Source organism: Betta splendens, chromosome 13, assembly GCF_900634795.4.
Source record: "Betta splendens chromosome 13, fBetSpl5.4, whole genome shotgun sequence".
Taxonomy (NCBI): domain Eukaryota; kingdom Metazoa; phylum Chordata; class Actinopteri; order Anabantiformes; family Osphronemidae; genus Betta; species Betta splendens.
In genome coordinates this window covers 19,287,362-19,310,888 of record NC_040893.2, presented here as the reverse complement: position 1 = coordinate 19,310,888, position 23,527 = coordinate 19,287,362, and the positions used below count along the sequence as shown (strand labels likewise).

Below are 23,527 nucleotides of genomic sequence, written 5' to 3'. Positions count from 1 at the left end.
GAGCTGCTCTGGACGAAGCATCAGCTTAGGATGTAAATGAAGTGGGAGGAGCCTCTGTGAGGACAAGGGCCCGTTTCTGGCGACGCTGTGGAGGGTTGCGTGGTTCTGGAGGACAGACCCTGCATGTTAACACGGACGCTTCCACAGCAGCTCACCGTGCAACGGGATCGATGTACTGAGCATCAGTCACTGCGAGTTACAAGCATGCAGTGATGTGTTAATCAGAGGTCAAGGTGAATCCTACAGGCGCAGCTCATCTGCCGACAGATCAGTCAGTCAAGCTGCCAGGCTGCTTTTTGTGAGTGGGTTGTGATCTGTGTGAAGGAGCAACATCATCATCATCATCATCATCATCACTGGGTCCTTGTAGAAGATGCACGTTGTCACCATTTCTGTGGAACGCTTCCCTCTGGTGGTCTTTGCTTGTCTGCGAGGAGCAAACAAACCTGATTCAGGAGCAGCGTCTGTGTGAAGGTTGCGTCTGACTGACGATGCAGTGATGAATATCTGAGGGACGAGCATTAGTCCAGTTCAAACAAACAAAGCACCATAAAAAAAAAAAAAAACGGTTTATTGCATCAATGCTTAATCCTCTGACCTTTGTACAGGTTTCCATATTTACAAGTTCATTTCTCTAATAAATACAACAACTGAAAGTATTTCTTCTAGTCAAGGTTTAAATATTGCACATGCAAAGTATGTATAGTATGTGCTTGTCTAATAGATATGCTGTCATACTAGCTATGTACAAAGTCACATAAGAAAACTTTCCATCCATTCACTGTGATGCCGCCAGAATAAAACACTTCCACAGACAGACATGCAACCGTTCTGCAGGGCGGAGGCAGCTTGATTGCTTGACAGCCGTAACCACGGTAACAGTAACTCACATCCAAACAACATCAAGACAGGAAGAAAAAGGACACGAACGTCCTGTTTTGACTGACAGTGGCTGGATGTGAACGAACGGCCCAAAATAAAACCTGGAGTAGCAGCAGCGTGACCTTCTGTGGTCACAGAGGATTCATCTCTGAATGAAGACGACTTCCTGTCACAAGCGACTGCTGAACAATGTAAGAGTCATCAGCAGTTTTGAGTCTAATGCTGCACATTGCTTGTGTGAAATCACATTTCTCTGGCGACACAAACACGTTGTGAGGGGACGTAGGACCGCGCCTCTCCTCTAGGTGGCACTGTTGCACAAACCTACAGCCTCGCCTGAAAGTTTTATTGGAATGAATGACAGAACCAGTGCAAACCAAATGTACACGTGCCAAATAAAATGCCCGTTCGATCTTGTGTTTCCACGTGGAGACAGGAAAGCGTCCATATTGCGTGTAGTTCACCTCTGCAGGCTTCTATGGCTTTGGTTGAGAGGAAGCAGAAAGAGCCTTAATGTTCCTGCACCTCTGAGCCGGTGAGCAGAGCACCAGTCATGCACACACACACTGTACACACCTGGAGGCCGTTCACCGTATTTACACAAGACGCCACTCGATGGCATGCACGTGGAAACGAGGGCGTCTGTGCCGCGGACGGCCTCGACGCGTGGAGACGCTCGGTGCAGGAGTTCAGAGCCAGCAGGAGGTCGACGTTCAGGATCATTCAGCGCCAGACAGACTTCTACCGATGCAAATGTTTGTGCAGTTTAGCACTGCTTTCTATCACATCCTGAGGGTTCGGAATTAAAGCAAAAATGTATCAAATAGATCTGAATCTGTCTGGTGGTTCTGACGGGTCACGGCTCAGTTTCTGCCATATTTGTTAATATTTCTTATTTTAAATTCCAACAAATGAATTTTTTGTGCAGGAAACACCATCAAACGGGAGCAGAGACGTGTTATACCGGAAACTGAATTGCATTACAGCGAACGCATTTCACGCTCTGCTCTCGACATCATCGTCGCTTTTCCACCTTCTGCTGAATGAAGGTCACAGGGTTTTGTCCACAGTCATTTTAGGAAATGAAGAAAAGCAGGAGCTGAGGAAAAAGCAATGAGGCAGACTGGGAGAAAACGAGGGAAGTGGAATGAAATCCCTATCAGAACGGAGCTCCACAGCCTGAAGCTGGAGGACGGCCAGAACCAGAACCTTCACGGCTGATGTGTTCGTTCCCTGGGCCTCTCACCGTCTCATCCTGAATGCTTGGCTGGTGGCTGATGACTTCATACCTGCTCAAGCAGCCGTGGCTGAAAATAGAAAGTCTGAAAGGTGACGTCTCTCAGCACCTTCAGAGTTCCAGGAGCCTCGAACATGCTCTTCCCAGAATCATTGAGGGCAGCGGTTCTTCCCTGCAGCCCCGGAGCCTCGGCCCACTCTGAACTCCTGCACTCAGTCAAGTAAAACACAAGACAACAAGATAGAGAGTCTGTGGGTCAGGTGTGTAACAGCCCTTGAGTGTCCCTGTCGGAGTAAAGGAAGGACCCGCGTGGCTCCTCGTGCTGGCTTCACGGTGGAGCCTCGTCTCCAGAAAAAAAATACAATTCTATAAAGTGATGCTTGGTTCTGAGCGGTCCGTTCTCCAGGCGCTGCCGTGCACATGCAGCCCCCCCCCCCTACTCCATGCCGTTCCTCAGCATCTGATTGGCTGCGATGAGCATGACGCTGATGATGAAGGCCATGGCGAAGGCGCAGATCAGGCTCTTCCTCACGCACGTCTGACGATTCTTCTTCGAGGGGTGAACTGAAAGACAGACGAAAGATGACAAGCAGGAAGCGACGGGCATCAACACCAGCAGTGGGACGGTCTCAGAGTCACGAGGAGCAGCAGAGACGTCTCACTGGATCAACAGAGCAGCTCCGTCTCAAGGATTCTGACTCCAAGCAACTGCAACCAGCGGTCGAGGTTGATGAAAAGTCTGTTCTCACGGAACAAAATCAACCTGCAGGTCACTTTAAAAGTAAACTAGTTCTGAAGCCACAGGAGGAGCTGGAGTCCTGCTGCAGAGAATTCTATCAATGTCAGTTCATTCAGTTGAAGTACTGGGACCAAACCATTAAAACCATTACACTCCTGAGGTAGGACAGACGTACTGCATGTGCAGCAAATATCATTTATCATTTAGTTTCAGCTTCTCAGATAATAAAAGGTAAGAAGCTTTTACACTTCTACTGACTTCTCCTCTCCTTCTTGTGGAGTTAATGGAGAGTTGGAGAAGGCATGTGTTGATCTGCCGCTGGAGCAGAGGCGCGGTCTATGAGCGCAGCCGCCTGAACCTGCTTCCAGCCTCATAAAACACCTCCTTAACCTCTCCTGCCTCCAGTGGGAGGAACGAGCGGCTGCTTTGAGACCAGTGGCGCCGGCGTGGCGTGGATGATCCCACTTCAGCTCCTCAGTTCTACAGCAGTGATTCTGTGTTTGTGTTCGGTTCTGATGCTTTTCTCACATCACATCAGGAAACAGCAGGATGCTGCTCAACAGCCTGAACGTCTGCGGTCGATGGGGATCAAAGAACACGAAGTCCTGCCCTGAAGTTTTTCTCCTCTCGTCATAAACAGTAAATCTCTCCAGCTCCGGGTAATTCAGTTCTTCAGCTCCACCTCTAAATATTTAATGCATCACCAAGGTGATGCCGCTTTATTATTTTACAAACAGCAGTAGAGAAATTGATATTTACATAAAAACCCTGGTCAAACGTGGAGCGTTGAATCTACGAACCCACCGCAGAAGCGGACGCGCGCCAGCTGCCGCGTGACTGCCATTTGTTCAGCCGCGAATCAGCGTCTGGTGAACGTCAGCGTCTACAGTCCGTCTGCTGCGGTTCTGCAGCACCACGTCGCATTGGTTCCAGCGCCACGTGAAGCCACAGGAACCAAGAGGCTCTTGTGCTGCGGCACCGTGAGTCGTGCAGCGATTTCCCCACACCTCAACACGCCTGGGGCCCCGCGTGGAAGAGGCGACGGCGCCGTCCCTAATAAAGTGGCCACTGAGCACAAACACCGACTGGGCAGGAAAAATGTGCAGCGGAGTTTCACACATCCAGCGTTATTAATGTGGCAAACACTTGTGGTGAGGACGCTCTCGCTGCATAACAAAGCAGGTTGGGACCCGACGCGGCCACGCTGCCTCCACGACACGTGAGCGCCGCTCAAACGCTGACTCAGCAGATTCTACGCCCCCGAAGCCGCGAGTCACACACGCGGAAACGGATGCCGGTTTCAATGCTCACACGGCATCAATGAAGGTGCAAACCAGGAAATGCATCAACTGGAAGTGTTTGCAGCAGGTTCTGGTTCTCCCTAGACTCACACCGGACCCAGAAAGGACTCGAGGCCCAGTCACTCCCCATGTTCAGCCACGCCATCCCAGTAGAACTAAGCTCCGCGCCTCAGACCTCGGCCTGTCTGAACACTGACTCCACTGGACCCAGCCTGTCCTGGTTCTTCCTCTGGGCCTCAACCAGTGGGAGGCACCAGAAACAGACACACAAACCACCAGATGGCACCAGGACCAGCATTTGACAGAAAACCCATTTAAGATGAAAGAGTTGTAATGTTTGAGAGTGATCCGGTCACATTCCCCCCCTCTGGTCTCACGCCCGTTAATATTGGATGACTGGTTTTGCAGAGTGAGCTCATGCATATTTCACCTGCACCACTTCTAAACCGGGAACCGGCCGGCACTGCAAACATCGAGCCAGTAGACGGCGGTGGCTGCGGAGCCCGGAGCCGCACCGGCGCCGGCCTCTCCGGCCCACGACCCGGTCCGGTCCGGTCCACTCACCTCCCTCGAACTCCGTCTGGCAGTTCCCAGACGTCTCCTTCAGGCTCTCTTCCTCGTTGATGATGATGTTCTCGATGTCCTTCATGGTCAGGTGGTCGCGGAAGGCGTAGAACAGGATGTGTTTGAGCTCCTCCAGGGTGATTCTCTGCATGTCGAACTGCAGGAAGAGCGAGATGGGAGAGGTTCAAGGACGGAGAGCGGTTCCCTGTGCGATAAAAGCACACACGGCTCCACTCGCACCGACCGTCTGCGTCGCTGCTGCCAACACATTATAGCGAATGGAGCATAAATCATGATGGATGCAGTGATTCTTTAGCATGTTCATCCCACTGTTTCACACACTCTCCGCTCTCGCGCATCCACTTTAATCAGAGCCGTGCCCAAACTTGATCTGTTGATTAAATTGAAAGTGCAGAAGATTTATTATTGAGTCACCAGACGTTCAGCCTCCAGCTCCATGTTCACAGTAAAACACCTAGTTGTACTTTGTGTTCAGTGGTGGTTCTTGGTCCTTTGTGGACAGATTGACCGTCTCTAATTGGCCCATGAGGGACAAATGCTAAGCTAAACTTCAGAGCTGGGAAGAAAACATGGAAGAAAAGATGAATAAGCACAAAGCTTTTCCCTTGAAAGTCACAATGAACAGTGTGTTCAGGACCCGAACGAAGCGCGGCCGCCGGTGGTCTCTGTTGCAGTTTGTGACTGTCTGAAGCAGCTAAATGCTTTTATTCCTCTGTGTAAGGTGTAAACAACACGCTTTCAGAGTGTGGAGCTCAGCATTGTTGCAATGAATGATGCCTGTTCAGACCAAGTGGGACGTCACTCAGCAGGTCAGAGCTCACTGCACAATAACACGCGGCCCATCGGCGCGTAAATCAACGGCGCAAACATCATAAAAGGCTGCGGAACAAACACACCCATGAATCAGGATGAAGCAGTCGCGCTCACGCTGTCTTTGACCCGAGGGGACTTTCCTCAGTAAAGAAGCAACATCAAATACCGCTGTTTGGTGAAGTTACAGTAGCTTTACAATAGAAATCACACGTTAATTACAGTAACTACACTGATGCAGAGACGTGATGCTTCAAGGACGACTGTCTGAGCAGAGACTCACCAGCAACACACAGCTGGGAAATCCCACTGACCCACAAAAAACTGACCCACAGTATGAAACACATCCCAGCTTCGTTCAGCGCTGATCCCTTCATGACCTGCAGTGTCTGCAACAGAAACGATCAGCGCCGCCTCCAGCGCTGTTAGTGTGAGGAGCTTTGAATGGAGGTCACATCCTCATAGACCTGCTGCGACTGAAGCAGCAGCAGCAGCAGCTAATGACAGCTGACGTCCTGCTGTAGAGCCACACATTTAGAAAAGCGAGAGGACTCACCAGCAGCAGAAAGCTCTGCTCTGCTCCACGCGCACGCACATCACACACGCATGCGTGCGTGCACACACACACACACACACACACACACACACACACACACACACACACACACACACACACACACACACACACACACACACACACACACACACACACACACACACACACACACACACACACACACACACACACACACACACACACACACACGGCCAGAAGGTGCCAAGAGCCCGCATCCATCCATCTGCTGAGTTCAGCCCTTTGCCGCGGAGCCAATTGAAACGCTTACAGATAATGCTTTCTACGCGTGGAGGAATCCAGTTATGTGCGTTTGCTAATCTCATTTTCAGATGTTTGTTTTTAAATGGCAGATGCAATTACGCAATTATTTGAGAAATGCTGCTGCTGGAGTTGACTGGATGGGAGTCGACGGGAGGCGGCGCCACCTCTGATTCCTGTTAGAATCAGAGAAGTCAAAACCTGTCAGAACAGAAGCGCGGAGCAGAATTCATGTGACATCAGGAGCCACTCTTTCATTCGTCTTCACTCACGGCTCATAATGACATTCTTTTACTGAGAGCCTTCGCTCACTAATGTGTAGAAGCAATTACAGCTGCAGTTTCTCTGTTGGTTCAGATCCGAGACTCCATGCACCGCGTCAGTAAACGTGTTGATTCCATCCAACAAAGTGTGTGTGTGTGTAAATAATAAATGCTGCCAATGACTATTATCTCTGCTGCATTATTCATAATACAGCGTCTGATTCCGCTGCCGGCTTCTCCCATAACGACGCTGTAGCGTTTTGCTGGTTTATGTTATATGAAGTAAAGCTTTTCTAATGCGCTGAAGATCAACGCTCCAGAACAACAGACCGGACCCCAGGTAACATTTGGAACAAGCAGAGCGCCTCCCTCCTTAATGACGTGGCCTAACAGGCTCACATCATTATCCGTGTTGAAACAAAGGCTCAGCATCTTATCGATCTCTGCTTTTAAACAGACGATCCATCGCCTCCAAAGGGCCCCGAGCCTTCACCAGGAATTTATATCTCCATTACGGCTGCATCACCCAGCTGTCAGACGCCACAGGATTCATCGAGAACAAAGGAGGACGTCGTGTGAATCATAACGCTGGGTAAGAAACAGGAGCTCGCTTCTGGAACCGGCAACTCAGGTGTCGTAAGTGAGGCTGAGTCCACACTATCAGACCCTCGTTAGGCTCCCAGTCAACACTTCACCTCAGCTAAAGGTACAAACCAACACAAGCAGTGATCAAAGTAACTCAGCCTGTCTGCACATTCCGCTTCCTCACCTGCATCCGATGCTAACGCTAGCGCTGACTGTGATGATGCTGTAGAAGCCAGAAGCCGGCTGTCAAAAGCCAATTACTGTTAGTATGATGAATCCAGGAGGACTGACCCTCATTAACCCTCAGCACTGGAGCAGCCTGAGGGTCACAGCCTCAGCGCTGGACTCATCGTCCGTACGTCCCGCCTCATGTAATTCATTAGCTGAGCCGCTGAGGCCTGGAGCCGCTGACGGGACGCACGGAGGCCTCATTAGTTCCAAGTGGGACTTTACTCAAAGGTTTAACATTCGATTGTGACTCAACCCAAACTTGAATATTCACACTCTAATTGAGCCCAAAGAGCAGCGACGCAAAGGTGGAACTGATGATGATGGTTTTAAATTCAAGTGAGTGGGAATGATGAGTCTGAACAGGTCTGAGGTCTCGGGCCGCTTTTCCTTTCAAAGTACAAGCATAAACAACATGCGTGGACTATGCTGCGATTACATGGAGGACAGAAATGCAGCCGCAACATGTGATTTTAATGTCAGGCTTTTATTTTGATGGATCATCATTAGGAGTCTGGAAAATGTGTGTGTGTGTGTGTGTGTGTGTGTGTGTGTGTGTGTGTGTGTGTGTGTGTGTGTGTGTGTGTGTGTGTGTGTGTGTGTGTGTGTTTAAACTTAAGCCGCTGTGATGAAAGTGCAGTAATGTGCTGCAGTTTGCATGAGAAAGAGCCGTAATGAAGTGAATCACGGAGGTAGCTGAGCTGAGTCACATGCAATTAGCTGCACAGAACACGAGGAGGAGGAGGAGGAGGAGGAAGAGGGGGAGGAGGAGGAGGAAGAGGGGGAGGAGGAGGAGGAAGAGGGGACAGGGAAAAGGGAACAAAAGTGTCTCGGGCTCCGAGCCACAATGGCTCCACTAAATCATGCAGACGGCTTCATGTGACGCTCACACTGAAGAAGAGACAAGGACAGATGAGCTGTCGCTTCTCAGCAGCAGCCTGACTTCAAACAGCAGCAGGAGCAGCAGCGACGTCTGACTGCAGCAGCTCAGCACGCAGACGGACGGCGTTCAGAGCCACGTCACCATCGGGCCACTGGTTCTGGATGGTGCACGTGTTCCACCGCCGCATCCGCAGGAAACAGCACAATGAATCACAACCAAAGCTCCAGCACCAGGTTTGAGATCGGCTTTGGTTTTCGCTTCACACCTCAGTATTCATCAGTCTGTTCTACGTATCAGTGTTTAGAGAATGACTCCCACTCTGGAGGTCATCATTGATGGGAGGGATTCAAACCGTGCTCGTCTGTGGTCCAAACGCACCCAAAGCCACGCGCGATGGAGACAAACAGCATCACTTTCACTTTGAACCCTCCATAAGTCAGCCCCCGACCGGAGCTGATGAGAGGATGAGCAGGCTGGAGATGAGAGCAGATCTGGGCGTCTGCAGGTGTGTGTGATCAGGCGAACGGAGGGAACGAGTGCAGCGCGTCAGGCGCTTCCATCGCTGCCGGGCAGAACCCGTGACTGCTCCAGGACCGTTTCACACTCTGAACGAAGCCTCACATCTCTCAGCCGTCATGTCGGGCCGGTTCTGGTTCTGGTTCTGCTCACTGTACCTGCCCGGAGCAGGTAGAGCGACAGTCACCACTTCTTCTGCACGTGATTCAGATGCATTTTTCCGGGGAGGAGCTTCTGGAATTCTGCCCACGTCTGTGCAACCAGTTGGGGCGAAAAACATAATGATTGCAGACATTTAAAGCATCATTCGGCATCGGGCTGCACCAAAACCCGTCCTGTGTCCAACTCCGTCCGAGAAAAGGCATCCGATAACTGTTGTACTGTTTCCGGAACGCTGGCATCCTAATTCTCTAAGTGGCCAGTTCTCCTGAGTGACACCGCTGAAAATCAAACATGAAATATATATCATTAAACATCTGGTGCTGGTTTCCCGGCGTGAGTCTAAATATAACTAGCAGCAGATCTGAAGATAGAGCCGCCTTTAAAAGCACCGAGCTGAAAGTCGTGCTGCATTCACAGACCTGGGCTTCATTAGTGATTATGCTCAGCGAGAGCCTGAGGCGGCGACGGAGCCACGTTTGCATGGGAACCAATATGGAAACGGTTTATCATTAACGTTCATCATCAACGGTCAAGAGAGTGTGAAGCCATGCTGATGAGTCACGCTTCATGAATTGGAGAAATGCCCCGAATACAAGAAAATACATACAACACGCAGCCAGGTTTTACTTTCATGAACTTTAACAATAATTGCACTAATTGTCTGTTTATTCTAAGGAAGCATCATGAGCTGATGGAGGCTCGTGTCCTTTAAAACCCTTCACATGAACTAATACTGATCTGAGTTCAGTCTTTTTTCTTTGACCTTGAACAAAGTTAGATTTGTTAATATCAATCAAGTTTAAAAGCAAAGAGACGTTCAGGGACCAGATTCGCTTTGAGGTGACTGTGGCTGAAAAACAGACAGCGTCGAAGTTCAGCGTTTGGCTGAAGAGCTTGGTTTCCTGTAAACGTTGGTCTTTGCTGCTGCAGTGAAGCATCTTATTGAGAGCAGGTGTACAGCACAAAGCGGCGGCTGATTATAGAGCTCCCCACTCTAAAATAAGCCCACTCCTGCTGCTGTGGCCGAAGGAAAACGGCCCCCAATCAGCAGCACCTCAGCTCAGATTCGCTTGGAGTGACTTAGAAAAGCGACGCGATGGAACATGTTACTGCACGGCAGCTCATGAGTCTGTGCTGCTGATCTGGGACCAGCGGTGCCATTCACAGTTATTAGCCTTCTGTCATCCACTGAAGCTGCGACTCCAGAGGTCACAATCCAAACACACAACTGTACTTTGAAATTCAAAATGTACTGTAAATACCTGCGCATTCCACTAAGCACGTTTGAGGATTTGTCAACATTTATGATAAACTTTGCCTTCATTTTTAACTCATGAGCATCAATTTGCATTTCACAGGAAAGTTTACAGAAGAAATAAATCCAAGCCTGCGTTCAAGACGATTCTGACGTCACAACCGAAGGTTCCGGCTGATGCTGGATCGGCGCCGACGCCGGCATCAGACTGAGTCACAGATCAGATCACTTACGTCCAACAAGGATACGAGGAGATGGAGTCGGCCGTGAAACTCAACGAATCCAAGAAGAGCAATAAACCTGGGACCACATCACACAAACGCAGGAAAACAAGCACCCGCTCCTCTGTAATTACCAGCAGAGAGAGAAGAAATCAAAGGCACGCGGACGAGAGCAGATCACTAAATAACGAGCTGCTGCTGATTTCTATGGTGTTTCACACAACCTCATATTATTACATGGGATTGTTTGACTCTGCAAAAGAAAGTTACAACAAGAAGGAAACTATTTAGTAATAAACAGGAAGCACCGACGTCACAAGTCACACGTTAAGACCATGAACCATGACTGCTCAGGGATTCGAACCCGCAGCAACAGCACAGCAGCCTCGACCTGCTGAGGAACCAACACACAGGAACCACATCATCAGACGTCTGTCGCTGCTGCTAATTAGCAAAACAAAGACACAACGTGTTTGCAGTTTAATTAAAAGCTTAATTATCCCGACGGGAGAATTAGATACATTCACAGTGTTCAAGAGCAGAGTGAGTAGGAAGGTGAGTGTGAATCACTCCCAGCCTCCAGCTGGTCGCCTGCTCAAAGGACCCGAGTCAGAGCGGGTTCAGAGCAGCGAGGTCCGTTCGGGCCGGCCCGGATCGGCTACGGGGCCGGCTCCGCTCCGACCGACACACATTCTGACAAAGATAAATATTTAACGCTCAGATCCCACAAACGCCAGATGGAAGGAAGTGTGATGTGTGAAGCAGCGTCCACGGCTCCGACGACGGTGGGTTTTAATGAGCGTTACACAAAAGGCCCCGGCTCGTGCTCGTACATGGAACGTCCTGATTCACGGTGAGAGGAGCAGCTGCGTATCAAGCGGTGAGGACCAGTCGCCTCACTAGGACCACGGTTCCGTCCTCCAGGTTCATCCTGAAGGAGCTGCAGCTCCAGAGATGCTCTGACGCAGTCACTGTCACACACGTCTAACTGCTCTCTCTCTCCACCACCAGGAGCTGAGTTTAGGTTCAAGCCGCTCTGACGCGCCTCCACACGCGCTCATAAAGCACCAGACAAACGGCTCAGGTGGAGCTCATCATTGCATCAGGAGGCGTCCTGTTACTATGGAAACCAGACGCCGGGCGTCTCCTCACTCCTGCTCAGTCCGTCATCATCCACCACTCGCCTCCGCCCTGCTGGTCGCCGGGGGCGACGGCGCGTGGCTAATTCTGAGCCCGGACCAGGACGAACGCCTTACCTGCCAGAAGATGGTGTCGATTGTGCTGCCCAGGAAGCCTTCTCTGGTTTCAGACGACAGCAGTTTGGGTCCGAGGATTGTCATGAACTCCTCGAAGTCGACCTGTCCGTCACCTGAGACGCAAACACAATCACACCAGTGTCAGCATTTTCAAATAAAACAGGGATGAAGAGTCTGACGAGGCCTGGAGGTCTTTCACACACGACGCTCCTGCTGTGATGTCGGCCGGTGTGCCTCTGAGCAGGGCACCAGGCACTGCATGAGAGGGAGGACGAAGGGGACAGAATGAAACCTACAGCTCACACGTGGAGCTCAGACGTCTCCTCAGCGGAGACTCTGGTTCTGGCTTCATTATTTCAACTGAGCCTTCTGGTTCTGAAGGTTCTGAAGCGCTTGATGCCAGGGTGGAACCGTGACACTGAAAGCTGCAGATGCAGGACGATCCCATCAGCCAAGCTGACGCTGGACATTTGAGCCTCGCTCGGGTCTGTGCACATTCAGCACAGATGGACAGATGACAGGTGTCCTGGGTGGAGGGTTCAAGGCAGAGCTGCTCTTTGTATTTAATCATCCGTTGCTGTGTTTCTTTGAATTTATTTTGAAGCTGATGAGGTCGTCGTCTGATTTATTGAGCTTTTATTCCTATAATGATTGTTATTATTGATTTTCAGCCACTCAGTCATTTTTGAATTTGAGTTCAGAAAATGACTCCACTTGATTCTGACAGTGTGACACTGATGCTTTATGTTGCGATACTTGTTACTGCGCCGTGTTTATGAGCTCCTGTAACTACTTCACTACGTATTCTACACTATGAGCCGTGTGCAAAGAGCCAACAACCCAAAACAAGCAAACACAAACAGTTTCCTCCATCCAGGAAGCCGTTGCTTGGTTACAGCTCAGAGTCCTGCCCTTTGTCACAGCACAAAGTGTTTGATCAGCTGATCACAAGACACATCGAATCATTTCATCTGAATTTAATTGATTCAAAAAGTATTTTATCAATTCCAGATCAAACGCGAGTGCAGCAGAACCATCTGACGGCCTCTTCATGAAGTCACAGCTCGATCAAACCGCGGAGCGACTCGGCCCAGTGGAGGCGACCTGTCGGTACCGTCCACGCGCCGCACGGCTCTGAGTCGATACATGAACGAGGAGCCAATCAGCCGCTGTCTGATCGGCTACACACTCATCAATCCTCATTCACCCGCTCGCTTTCACGCTGCGTCGCTTTGATTACTGCCTCTGTCTCATTGTCTCCACGCACACGAGGCGAGAATAAGATAAATATGACTGAAAAGACAGAACGACTTCTAGAAACAAATGAAGATGTGAGAATATGAAGTCGTCCTGTTTCTGGTGACTGACTGCAAATGAAGTCATTCTGCTGAATGTGAAAGTGTCGACGCTGTCACTCACTGGTTGGAGGAGAAATGACTCTGAGTCTTTCTGAATGGACTTCATCAAATGCATGAACACAAACCGCTCTTGAGGAAAGCGTTTGACTAATTAAAGAAATTAACAGCGAATCAAGTTCTGCCTCCAAACAGCTGCTGTGGAAAACTTCAGTTTAAGGAACACACGGTGAAAGATCTCTGACAACGGCATCAGGTTCCTGAGACACGAGCTGCCGTGACCTTCACGCTGGCAGAGGACGACACCGACCTACAGGCGCCGGCCCACAGGCGCCGGCCCACAGGGTCTGAGCCCACAGGGTCTGAGCCCACAGGGTCTGAGCCCACAGGCGCCGGCCCACAGGCACCGGCACCAGTGAGTCTAACGTCAGAAGCCTTGAACATTTAGTCCATTTACTCCTCAGTAAAGCTCAAAAAGCACTTATCAAAGGCAGCTTGAAGAATCTGAACACTTCCCACTGATCTGACATTTGCATATTGCATTTTCTTGCTTTATGAAACTTTTCAGAGTCTGGCCTTTTTGAATGTCAGTCACAGCTAATGGGAACGCGCTGCCTGAATCCCAGCTCTGCAGAGTGAGTCTGCGTTTCCTCGGTGCCGAGAGGCTTCTCTGAGGAAAAAGGTCAAAGGTCACAGCCGGTTCACATCTCACTGGGTGAACGTTAAACACTGATCACACACTGGCTGCAGAAACTCTGCCCATGTCCAACATGTTTAAAAGAAGACATTCAACTGACACACGATTTAATCTCTAGATTTAAACACATTTAGTGCGAATCTCTGAAGTGTCCCGTTGATGATCCGTGTGCTGAGGTTCTTTACTGCCTGTAATAAAGATGCTGCCGCGTGTGACTCACCGTCCATGTCCAGCCTCTGCATGATGATGGCCAGCTCCACCTCGCTGGGCATGTACCCCAGGGAGCGCATGGCCATGCCCAGCTCCTGCTTGGAGATGAACCCGTTTCCGTCCCGGTCCAGAACCTTAAACGCCTCCCGGATCTCTGCCAAAACAAACAGGAAACAGGCTGAGCATCGCGCGCCGCCGCCGGAGCAGCATTTCTCCGCGCCGTCCTCTATTTTTTGCTTCAGGACTGTGACGTCAGTCTGCATTTCACCCTTCCCAGCGTCAGGCTGCACATCATGACCTCACGCTGCCTCCAGTAACAAGATCAATTCCAGCCATCGATTCATTTTCTGCACCTGCTGTCACCTCCGCTCATGCTCATGCAGTCACTGTGCGGCCGCTCCACCGCGTTCCCTTTAATCTGCCAATTGTTTCCCCGTTTGTGTTTTAACTAGAGTTTGTTCAACATCTGAACCGACAGAGCAAATGATGGTAAAGTAAGACGTGAGCTTGTTTAAATAACGGTGTCCATCAGGGTCCAGGTTTGTCACAGAACCTGTCGCTCTGGTACCGATCAAACCCACCGTGTGCTCAGTACCGTGAACAGGTGTAGTCTGAGCCTGCAAAGGTGGTTGCAGGTTCATGACTCGAGGTAGAAATGCTTTGCTTGTGTCTGAAGGAGGGTAAATTCATCTCTAACAGAAAAGAAGGACGTGACTTTTATTCCTGAGCTCAAGGTCAAACCTCCTCTGAGGCAAAGTGAGGAAACAAACTCCAGCAGGTCGACTGTGACTTTGCAACACTTTCTTTTTCCACTGTGCCGATTCCACTCACGGCATTAAATCTAAAGTCCACACACTGATAAAGGGTGAAAACGACCATGATTGAATGTGAAACGCCATTAAATGTGAAATAACACACTGCCTGAACAACTGGAAAGGAAGGAGTCTGTTCATCTTCATTTTAAAGGAGCTCCTGCATCAGCATCAGACACGAGGCTCCTCAGCGCTCGGTTTGGTTGTTTGAACCGAGCTGTGAAGACGCTGACGCCCGTTCACTGCACGGACTCGCTCCTTCAGGAGGTCGCAGCCGCTTCACTGGCAGCCATCAGACTGACCGTCTTTAACGCATGCAGGCCTCATCCAGACAGGAGGAGAGACAGGCGTCTGGTGTTTTAAACCTCACTCGTCTGAAGAACGAACACACGGAGCGTCAGGAACAGCAGAAGCAAACGGATCATTCTTTGTGAAATCTGCATAAATAAATAAATAAATATGTGGGATTCAGGTTTTTAGTTCCTGTCCGGACTTTACAGGAAATATAACGACACAGAGACGTGGTTCATATATTCAAATCCCTCAGTCCATTTCATGCGCTAATGGTCCGATCCATCAAGAAACTGACACATAGGGGACTGTGAGCTGGTTTTCAGTCTAATCTGGCATTAGCTTAAGTGAGACAAAAGTAACTAAAAATGAGAAAATCTGGTTCGGCTCGTCGGCTTAATCAGCTCAGCTTCTGTCTGACCTCCACTCTGACCATTATCAGCAGGTAAATGTGCCAGCAGCATGCTTCAGCACCACGGACAGCTCCAGCACCACGGACAGCTCCAGCCCAGCCGTGACGAACCAGCGGCTTTTACAGTGATGGAGGAGCTCCACAGGTGGAGCTGCTGGTGATGGAGGGGATTCAGAGCCCAGCGGGGGCTGTAGTATGATCTGCTCACGGCCGTGAACAAGTGGCCCAACGCCGCTGCCTGTCACCATGAGCACCAGAACAGACGGGCCTCCTGCAGGCGTCCTGCTGCCCGGACCCGCTCAGCGTGGATAGAGCAGGTTCCAGTCGCTCTGGTCTCCAACTGTGAAGCTTAGATGAAGCTCACATGTTACTTTATACATCATGTGTAAGTGAAGATTCTATCAAATTTTACTCCACAACCAGCTCATGTTTCTGCAGGTACAAAACACAGACTGCAAATTAGTTTTCACTTTTCCCTTTACAATCTCTAATGCAATTTGCACAAATTGTTAATGAATAACTCTGATAATAAAGCAGCCAGAGACGCAGAGGTCACTCTTCAGGGGTCACAGGAAGTTCCCTGCAGGGCGGTAAATCACTGAAACCATCTGCAAACGGCCCCAGTCAGAGACGGGGCTCAGGCCATCGTCAGGAGCGCGGCTCATTAGCTTCACAATGACGCTTATTGTGGCTCAGTGTTAATGAAGCCACACTAGATTAACTCTAAATGGAATCTGGATGAAAAGCTGGAAGTCTGACGAGCCGTCAAGGTTTGCTGATGTGTCTCCGGTTCGGGATCGAGGCCGCCTCTTTCACTGAGGCGCCGCTATTGATCTGAGGCTGAAAATTGGGGACGAGCACAGATTTTAATTTAATCTTTCATAATTTATAACTTTTCCTTTTGACGATTGAGATTTGGCTGGATCAACTGTTACACAAGCACCTAACAGTTAATCCTACTATATCAATTTAGATGGAATAATAATAATTGATATTTGTACTGATGTTTAATATCAGTATAATGGTGATGGCTTTGACCTATTGATGTGTTTCCCAGCTGAATCCAACCACCGACCCTGTGGTTCATGGATGTCGGCTCTGATCCAACTCCACGTCTCCAGAGCCTCGTTGTGGTTCCATTCCCTCCTCGTTCCTCCACTCTTCTCAGTGAACAGTCGCAGTCATTACGGCGCTGATACGCCGTCCTCTGTCAGACTCAGCGCTGAGCTGACCTCTCGAGGACCCTCCAGCCTCCAGCCGTTCGTCATCCTCCAAACGTCATATTAAAGCCGCGCCGGACGGGTCTCGGCTTATTAACGCGCTGTGCATCCAATTTTCCAGGCGGCGGCGGCGGCTTAACGCTGCATTAATGGCTTCGTGTTCTGGAGGTGCGGTGGAGTCGCTCGCTGCCCGTGAGGCTGCGACGCACGCTGGCTCGCTGCTATTGATCGGGTTGGTGTTGAACAGGCTCGGGTGATTACTCCCCGACAGCCTCGGCAACAAAGGGCCCTTAAACCCGCTCTCTGCTACAGAGGAGCCGGCGCAGCACGGATCCTGGTCGGACCGGCTTGGAGGGAGAAGGAGCAACAATCATGGCTGCTCCGTGGGCTCAGATGATAAATGATACAGAACTGGCACTGGACACCTGGATCAGCCTCTGCCCAAAACAAACCTGCCACCAGTCGACCCGGCTGCCTTTCATCACATCATTAGTGAGACATAAGCTGTGAGAGAGGAAATATACAGCAGAAAAAACCTCCTTTCATTTCTATTCTAGAGCCATTTGCCCATTTCCCCCTGAGCTGCATGAAGTGTAACTAAATAAAGCTGCAATGAGTTTGAATCATTTGGATGCGGCAGCGTGTTCCACTCACGGGTTTAGTTAAACTGTCTTCTCCACTCCAAAATGAAACCGCGTCATTGTCAGGTAGCAGAACCAATATCAAGCACTTGTTAAGACGCCATCTGGTCATCTGGGCTCGTGGCACCGCGCCACCAGCGGTTTTGGGGCTGGAACGTCGGGAAAGCAGCCAGAAGAGTGGCTTTAAATGCACATGACGGAGGCCGGACGACTCACTTACCGTGGAGCTCCTCCACGGAGATGCTGGCCAGCACGTCGCTGTCGCTGTCCGACAGCGAGCGGCTCAGGTAGTTCCCCTTGTAGAGCAGGCCTGCCGTCACATGGTGGAACGGCATCTTCTCCCTGGGAGGCGACACGGCAGCATGAGGTCACGACGCCATCAACACGGAGCCTGAACCCGTCCATGGGCTCCACCAGCAGAACCCGTCAGAGCTCATTTACTAAATAACCAGAGGTGAGTGTAGAGAGCGTGAGTGGCGTCTACTGTATGTGCAAATGTGACTGAGCCCATTGATTATTGAATGAATTGCAGCCCGAGGGCAGAGGAGGAGCGCAGCAGCACGTTGTGGATACGACTTCCTCCTCTGTGATTGGATTTGTCTGCTCACTTTGAGGAGAAGCTGCTCAGACGCTTGGAGTTGAAACTAAAGAATTCACTTCAGCCTCATACGTTGGAGACACGAGCAGCTAAAACAACTCCGCTCAGATTCAGTCAGAAACGGACCCATTCTAACAAGGCTAGAGTCGATGCGTTTCAGCCCGTTTTGCTGCATATTAAAGTCTAATTTTTCATATTTTCATGATTATCATAAGCCTCAGCGTCGTTCATTATGCACAGGCTGCATTTACATACATTTACACTGATATCGCTCAAAACACAGGTTAAATAAGGAGTTTCAGGGTCCGTGGGCACGCGGACCTCCGCATCCCATAATAAGTGTGCCCAGTGAATAAAAGTGAAGGGCAGGAAGCCGGTCCTGGAGCCTCGAGGACGGTGAAGCACCACTGTTTACAGCCGCCAGCATCGTTACGCCTGATTAAACTGATCAGGGTCTCAGACGAACAAGCTAATTACATTAAAGCAGCCTTCGCTCAGAAGACGACGGCGCCTCTCGTCTCCTCCGTGGCCGATGGACCTCAGACCGCACAGTTCTGACCCGTTTCCTGTCTGACGCTGCGCACAGATCATTCCTGTACGAGTTTCCAACGTGAAATGGAGCAGCTCAGCTTCACGGGCGCCAACGCCGCCTTCAGCTCCTGCCGGCCGTGGCCTGATGCTGTGTCTGCAGTGATGTGATGTTGGCGGCACTGACTGAGGCATTTAATCACGGGAGCAACCTGTCGCTGAGCTGCTCGCGGCGCTTCAACGCTGGGTCAAAACACGTCTGCACGTTGTGATCAAGCCGTCAGGTTCCTGCAGCTCACATCCATCACGTCACAGAGCAGAGAGGATCACACAATTCACCCACAACTGAAGGAACCCACAACCCCAAACACTGCATCGTCAGCGCTTTTAACCTGAGCATGACCGCAATGAAAATACAGTAGCTCCATGGTCTGATGAATCATATCATCACTCGGTTCAATGTGCCTCAGGAAACGCGGTGCAAAAGCTCATCACTCTTTTTTATTTCAGCGCTTTGTGCGATTAGATTCTCTACAGCGAGGAACAGGATGGAGGATTTAACGGCGTCTCAATCCTGACAAACTCTCTGTCAGAATGAAAACTCGTAAACTTGGGAATAAAACCGTTCCGATCACATTCTAGCGTCTCTGCGTTGCAGTGCGTCGAGGTCTTTCAGGCGACGGACTCGGTCGCAGCAGAGCTGAACTCACGGCACAAACATGAATATGAACAGCTATGAGCCTTCACAGAAACAGCTGATGAGATGAAGACAGCGATGACGCCATCAAACGTGAAGCTGCCGTTCAAAGCACTGCTCAGGGTGAGGAACCGCTTCATCAGGCAGAAAACAATGGATTCAAGTCTGACATTCAAATCACAAGTAAAACCCTGTAATCTTCCCTTTACAGCAGGTTTCTACTGCTCCACACTGATCTCCCACCACATACAATAAACAATCAAACTTCTGTCTCTGCAGGAAACGAGCAGTCAGACGTCGGTTCTGAGCCGTCGGTTCTGAGCCGTCGGTTCTGAGCCGTCGGTTCTGAGCCCAGCGTTACCTGATGAGAAGAGCAGAGTCAAAGCCTGCTGCAAAACAAGGAGGCAGCGCCTCACATCAGCCTGCAGCACAACAGCCCACAGTAACGGGCCGATGCCGATGCAGAACACTTTGTACCAGCGGCGCCGACGGGACCCGACGCAGCGACAGCTTCATTACGTCTACGGAGGCGCTGAAAACGGACGAGCGGCTTCTCATGAGCCACGGCTGAAGCGCGGGAGAAGGACTCGGAGCTCGGCCTCATTCACGTCACATTCACTCAGCAGCCGATCACAAGGAGAACACCTGCTGGGACGTCACAGGCTCCACGCGCGTCCAGGGGACTCCATCACAGCTGGAAGCGAGCTCACTCTCGCTCACGTTAAATCACCTCCCTAATTGTCCAAGTGCATCTGCTGAAGGTGTGACACCACGTTACGCAACAGCCACAGCAAAACAAGCCGAGTGCCAAAATCTATGAGAGGAGCTGAAAGCTCGTCTGCGGCGGCTTCGGGTCTCGGGTCCCTGAAGCCGCTCCAGCACCAGCAGCCGAGCGCGTCCGGACTGGGACGACTGGGCTGCTCCCAGCGCTGCGTCCTGCACACACACACGCACACACGCACACACGCTCACACACACGCACACACACACGCACGCACGCACGCACACACACACACACACACACACACACACACACACACACACACTCACACACACACACACACACGCACTCACTCACACACACGCACGCACACACGCGCACGCACACGCACTCACGCACACTCACGCACTCACACTTACCCACAGTGGCTGGGACTGTGCTCGGCAGGAGGCTGCGGCACCGCCGGCTCCGCGGCCGCCGGCGCGTCCCTCGCGTACGGGTTTCCTGGCAGGTCTCCGTTCGCCTCCGAGCGCGGCCCCTGCGGCGCCAGGGCGGCGAGCTCCAGCGCCTGAGGACCGGGCTCCGTGACCTCCTCCTCCATCACACTCTTAGGAACAGAGCGCCGGTCCACTAACCACGCAGCCCGGCCGCCTCCACAGTCTGGGCTCGTCCCAGAGCAGCAGCATCGGTTCCCACAAACCCACTGTTTAATATTTGAGCAGCGAGAGCAGCAGGTGCAGCTCCTCTCCAGCTCCTCGGCTGCTCCCTCCCCTCCACTCCCTCTCTCCCCCTTTGCTCTCTCGCTCACTCTCCAACGCAAACATTCCTCCACATGGGGAGACGGAGCGGAAAGCTCATTAGCGAGTCCAAATCCCTGCAGCGGTGCTCGAACACACAGGTGGAGGCGAAAGGGTGGAGAGAGGGAGGCAGAAGAGGAGAGGAGAGGAGAGGAGAGGAGGGAGAGGACGCAGACGGAGGAGGAGGCGACGCTGACACGCAGGTGAAGCCGCAAGAGGCGAATGTGGATGCAAAACAAACACCGAACACGGCGGGACGCGTCCAGTGCGCGCAACAGCCTGCGCCACCGTGTGGAGGCGACGTGCGCTCTGCGCGACGGGCTCGCGGTCCCGGCGGAGCTTTTCACGCGGCCACGGACCGCAGCAGCCCCACAAACTACACGAATGCGGCAGGTCGCAGCATATTCACATGCGCCCCGTGACCGCGTGTCCGTGGAAAAGTGTAGAGGCTCCGACGCAAGCCCGCTGCCGTTTGAATGACAGGCATCTGTTAGACTCGGCTCGAGCAGGTGAACAGTGTTTAATCAGCGAAAATCCATTTTCCGAAAGAGAATTAGGACTTTTTCTCTGCTTCTCGTTCCACGAGGTCACAGCTGCTGCACATGAAATAATGAAACCTGCGGCACATGTGAGCAGCTCGCTCGCGAGGGGACGTGTGCAGGTACCGAGCGCAAAACAACAGGTGTGAACTGGACAGGAGCCATCAACGAGCTGTAGTAGTAATAATAATAATAATAATAATAATAATAATAATAATAATAAGCCGCTCCTTCTCCACTACGTGTAACGTTTTGGCCACTTCCAACGTACCTTTGAGGCTGTTGTGGGTCTGCAGGTAATCAGTCAAATCCTTTAATCGACGCCCTCCAGCTCAGAAACCTGGACGGACTGCTCAATCAGCCGCTCGATCGATCCGTGCTGTTTGTTGTTTTAATAATGGATTATTCCTCGGCTTTGGGGCGAACGCAGACCTTTATTTCCATCACAACTTGGTGAGAGGTGACTCCGGCTGATTTGGACACTTCCTGTTCTTCAGCAGCAGTGCAGCGCGCCTCCCGTCGACTTGGCGCTTTTACCAAAGTCATGAATGTTTGAATTTGTCCTCCCGCTTCACGGCGTCCGGTCAAACACAGAGACAGCGCAGATCCGCCGCCTTAAAGCGCAAAGCCGTGGACTGGAGCCCGCACGCGTGGACGGACGAGCGGAATCCTGCGCGCAAAGGCGCTCCGACCCAAATCAATGCGCAACCGAGGCGCGCGGCGGCGATTGGCTGCGTCGTGTTCGGCCGCGTGCACCGTTTGCTCGTCCTGTTTGAACCGAGACGAACACGCTGCGCTGCTTTAAAACACGCTGTGATGTCTAATGTTTTAATGGAGACCACGGAGCCCCGCGTCTGATGCTGTAGGAGCCTGATATCACCGTTACGTTTGGGTTTGGTCACGTGACGCACGCTATAAATACTCACCCACTCACCTGAGCTCAGGTTGGAAACACGGAAGAGAATATATATAAACTGCGTTGACGTCACCATCCCATAATATGTACAATAAACGCGACAAGACGCACAATGGATCCAACACAGCGCGTCATAAATAGATGGAGACGCCATTTTGACCTCAGGATGTTATGAAACAACAGGTGAAGTCACTTTAGCAGGTTATGGTGTAACCATAGTGCACTGTATATAGAAAGGTCACACTCCTATAGAAGTCAATGGACCTTCCACTCATTTCAAGGTGACACTAGCGTCGTCCAGGTCAGCGCTGACTTACTTCTTCACCTCTGGCCCAGTTCTGCTCAACACGGAGCTGGAACGAGATTGATGCGACGGCGCAGACATAAATTCTGTGGCGAAAGAGCGAATAAATCACCAAGATTTTACTGTGACACTTTGCAGGTGAGTGATTCTCTTAGAATGAAAGGGTCTGTTTTGGAATGGATGCCGGTTTAAACCAGAGCTGAGACCATGGCGCTGGTTTGGTTCTGGAACCAATAGACGTCCCCAGTGCACGTGTACCGTGAAGCGTGGTGCGTTCAGGCGCCGCTGGGTCCAGAGGCTCGGTTCCGGCTCCTCTGAAGGCTGCACGTCGGCGACGGCGCACTTTCCACTCACTCGCCCACTCTCTCGCTCTCGCTCTCTATTCCTATTTCTGTCAGTTTAATCAAATGAATGCCTGTCTGAGGGCATTGTAAGTTTAGCGACGGTGGTCTTGATGCCGGCTAATGCACCCGCCAGGAATCTGGAGGAGAAAAAAGGTCCTGCCACAAATGCCACCTCCATTTCCACTGTCATGGTTACAACAATTATGTTTCACATTTTGAGGCATTCAGGCGCTTTTGGCACAGTGTGACTTAATAGTGTGAGTCAGTGGGTGGGAGTCAGACGTCTCGGCACAGATACATATGTAGCTGTGACCTTTAGCTGTTTGTATAGTGTCAGAGAGGTCGGCTGCTCCACTGCTCCTTCTACCAGCACCCAGTGACCTTTATCCATACAACAACACAACACAACAGAACACAACACAACCCGTCTGGGCCGAGGCCCGTCTGTCTGCTTGACTCCACCTTCACCTCCATCCTGAACATCCTGAACATCCCAGCGCCTTCAGCTCATCAAACATACATAAACCCAGCAGGAAACAGCATTAGTCTGCTTTTTAGCATTACCTTCACTTTTCAATCAAATCTGATCCAGTAGTTTGTCAATGGATATTTGTGCACAGTTACCTCAGGACAAAGCTCCGTGGAGTAAACAAGCCAACTTAGTGAATCATTACTCAAGTCATTCAG

The 23,527-nt window shown here is 51.1% G+C and overlaps 1 protein-coding gene across 2 annotated transcripts; it reads right to left on the bottom strand.

Annotated features, from left to right (window-relative positions):
* Nucleotides 1–550: 550 nt before the first annotated feature.
* Nucleotides 551–22,141, bottom strand: caln1 (calneuron 1). 2 transcript variants are annotated; one of them, XM_029170940.3, is made up of 6 exons: nucleotides 21,548–22,141; nucleotides 17,617–17,738; nucleotides 14,031–14,174; nucleotides 11,759–11,871; nucleotides 4,724–4,880; nucleotides 551–2,683 (listed from the first exon to the last, which is right to left on the bottom strand). In XM_029170940.3, exons 2-6 carry the CDS (start codon nucleotides 17,729–17,731, stop codon nucleotides 2,556–2,558), a joined length of 657 nt encoding a protein of 218 aa, XP_029026773.1. In that variant the 5' UTR covers nucleotides 17,732–17,738; nucleotides 21,548–22,141; the 3' UTR covers nucleotides 551–2,555. The 2 variants fall into 2 exon arrangements, with proteins under 2 accessions (XP_029026773.1, XP_029026774.1); XM_029170941.3 differs by lacking the exon at nucleotides 21,548–22,141 and having other exon boundaries at nucleotides 17,617–19,856.
* Between the last annotated feature and the right edge of the window lie 1,386 nt (nucleotides 22,142–23,527).

Excerpts from the sequence above, each read along its gene's own strand:
- caln1 (XM_029170940.3), bottom strand. The coding sequence starts at position 17,731 with ATGCCGTTCCACCATGTGACGGCAGGCCTGCTCTACAAGGGGAACTAC. Across the intron at positions 4,881-11,758 it reads TCGACACCATCTTCTGGCAG|TTCGACATGCAGAGAATCAC; the intron begins GTAAGGCGTTCG and ends CTCTTCCTGCAG. Across the intron at positions 2,684-4,723 it reads CCAGACGGAGTTCGAGGGAG|TTCACCCCTCGAAGAAGAAT; the intron begins GTGAGTGGACCG and ends TCTGTCTTTCAG.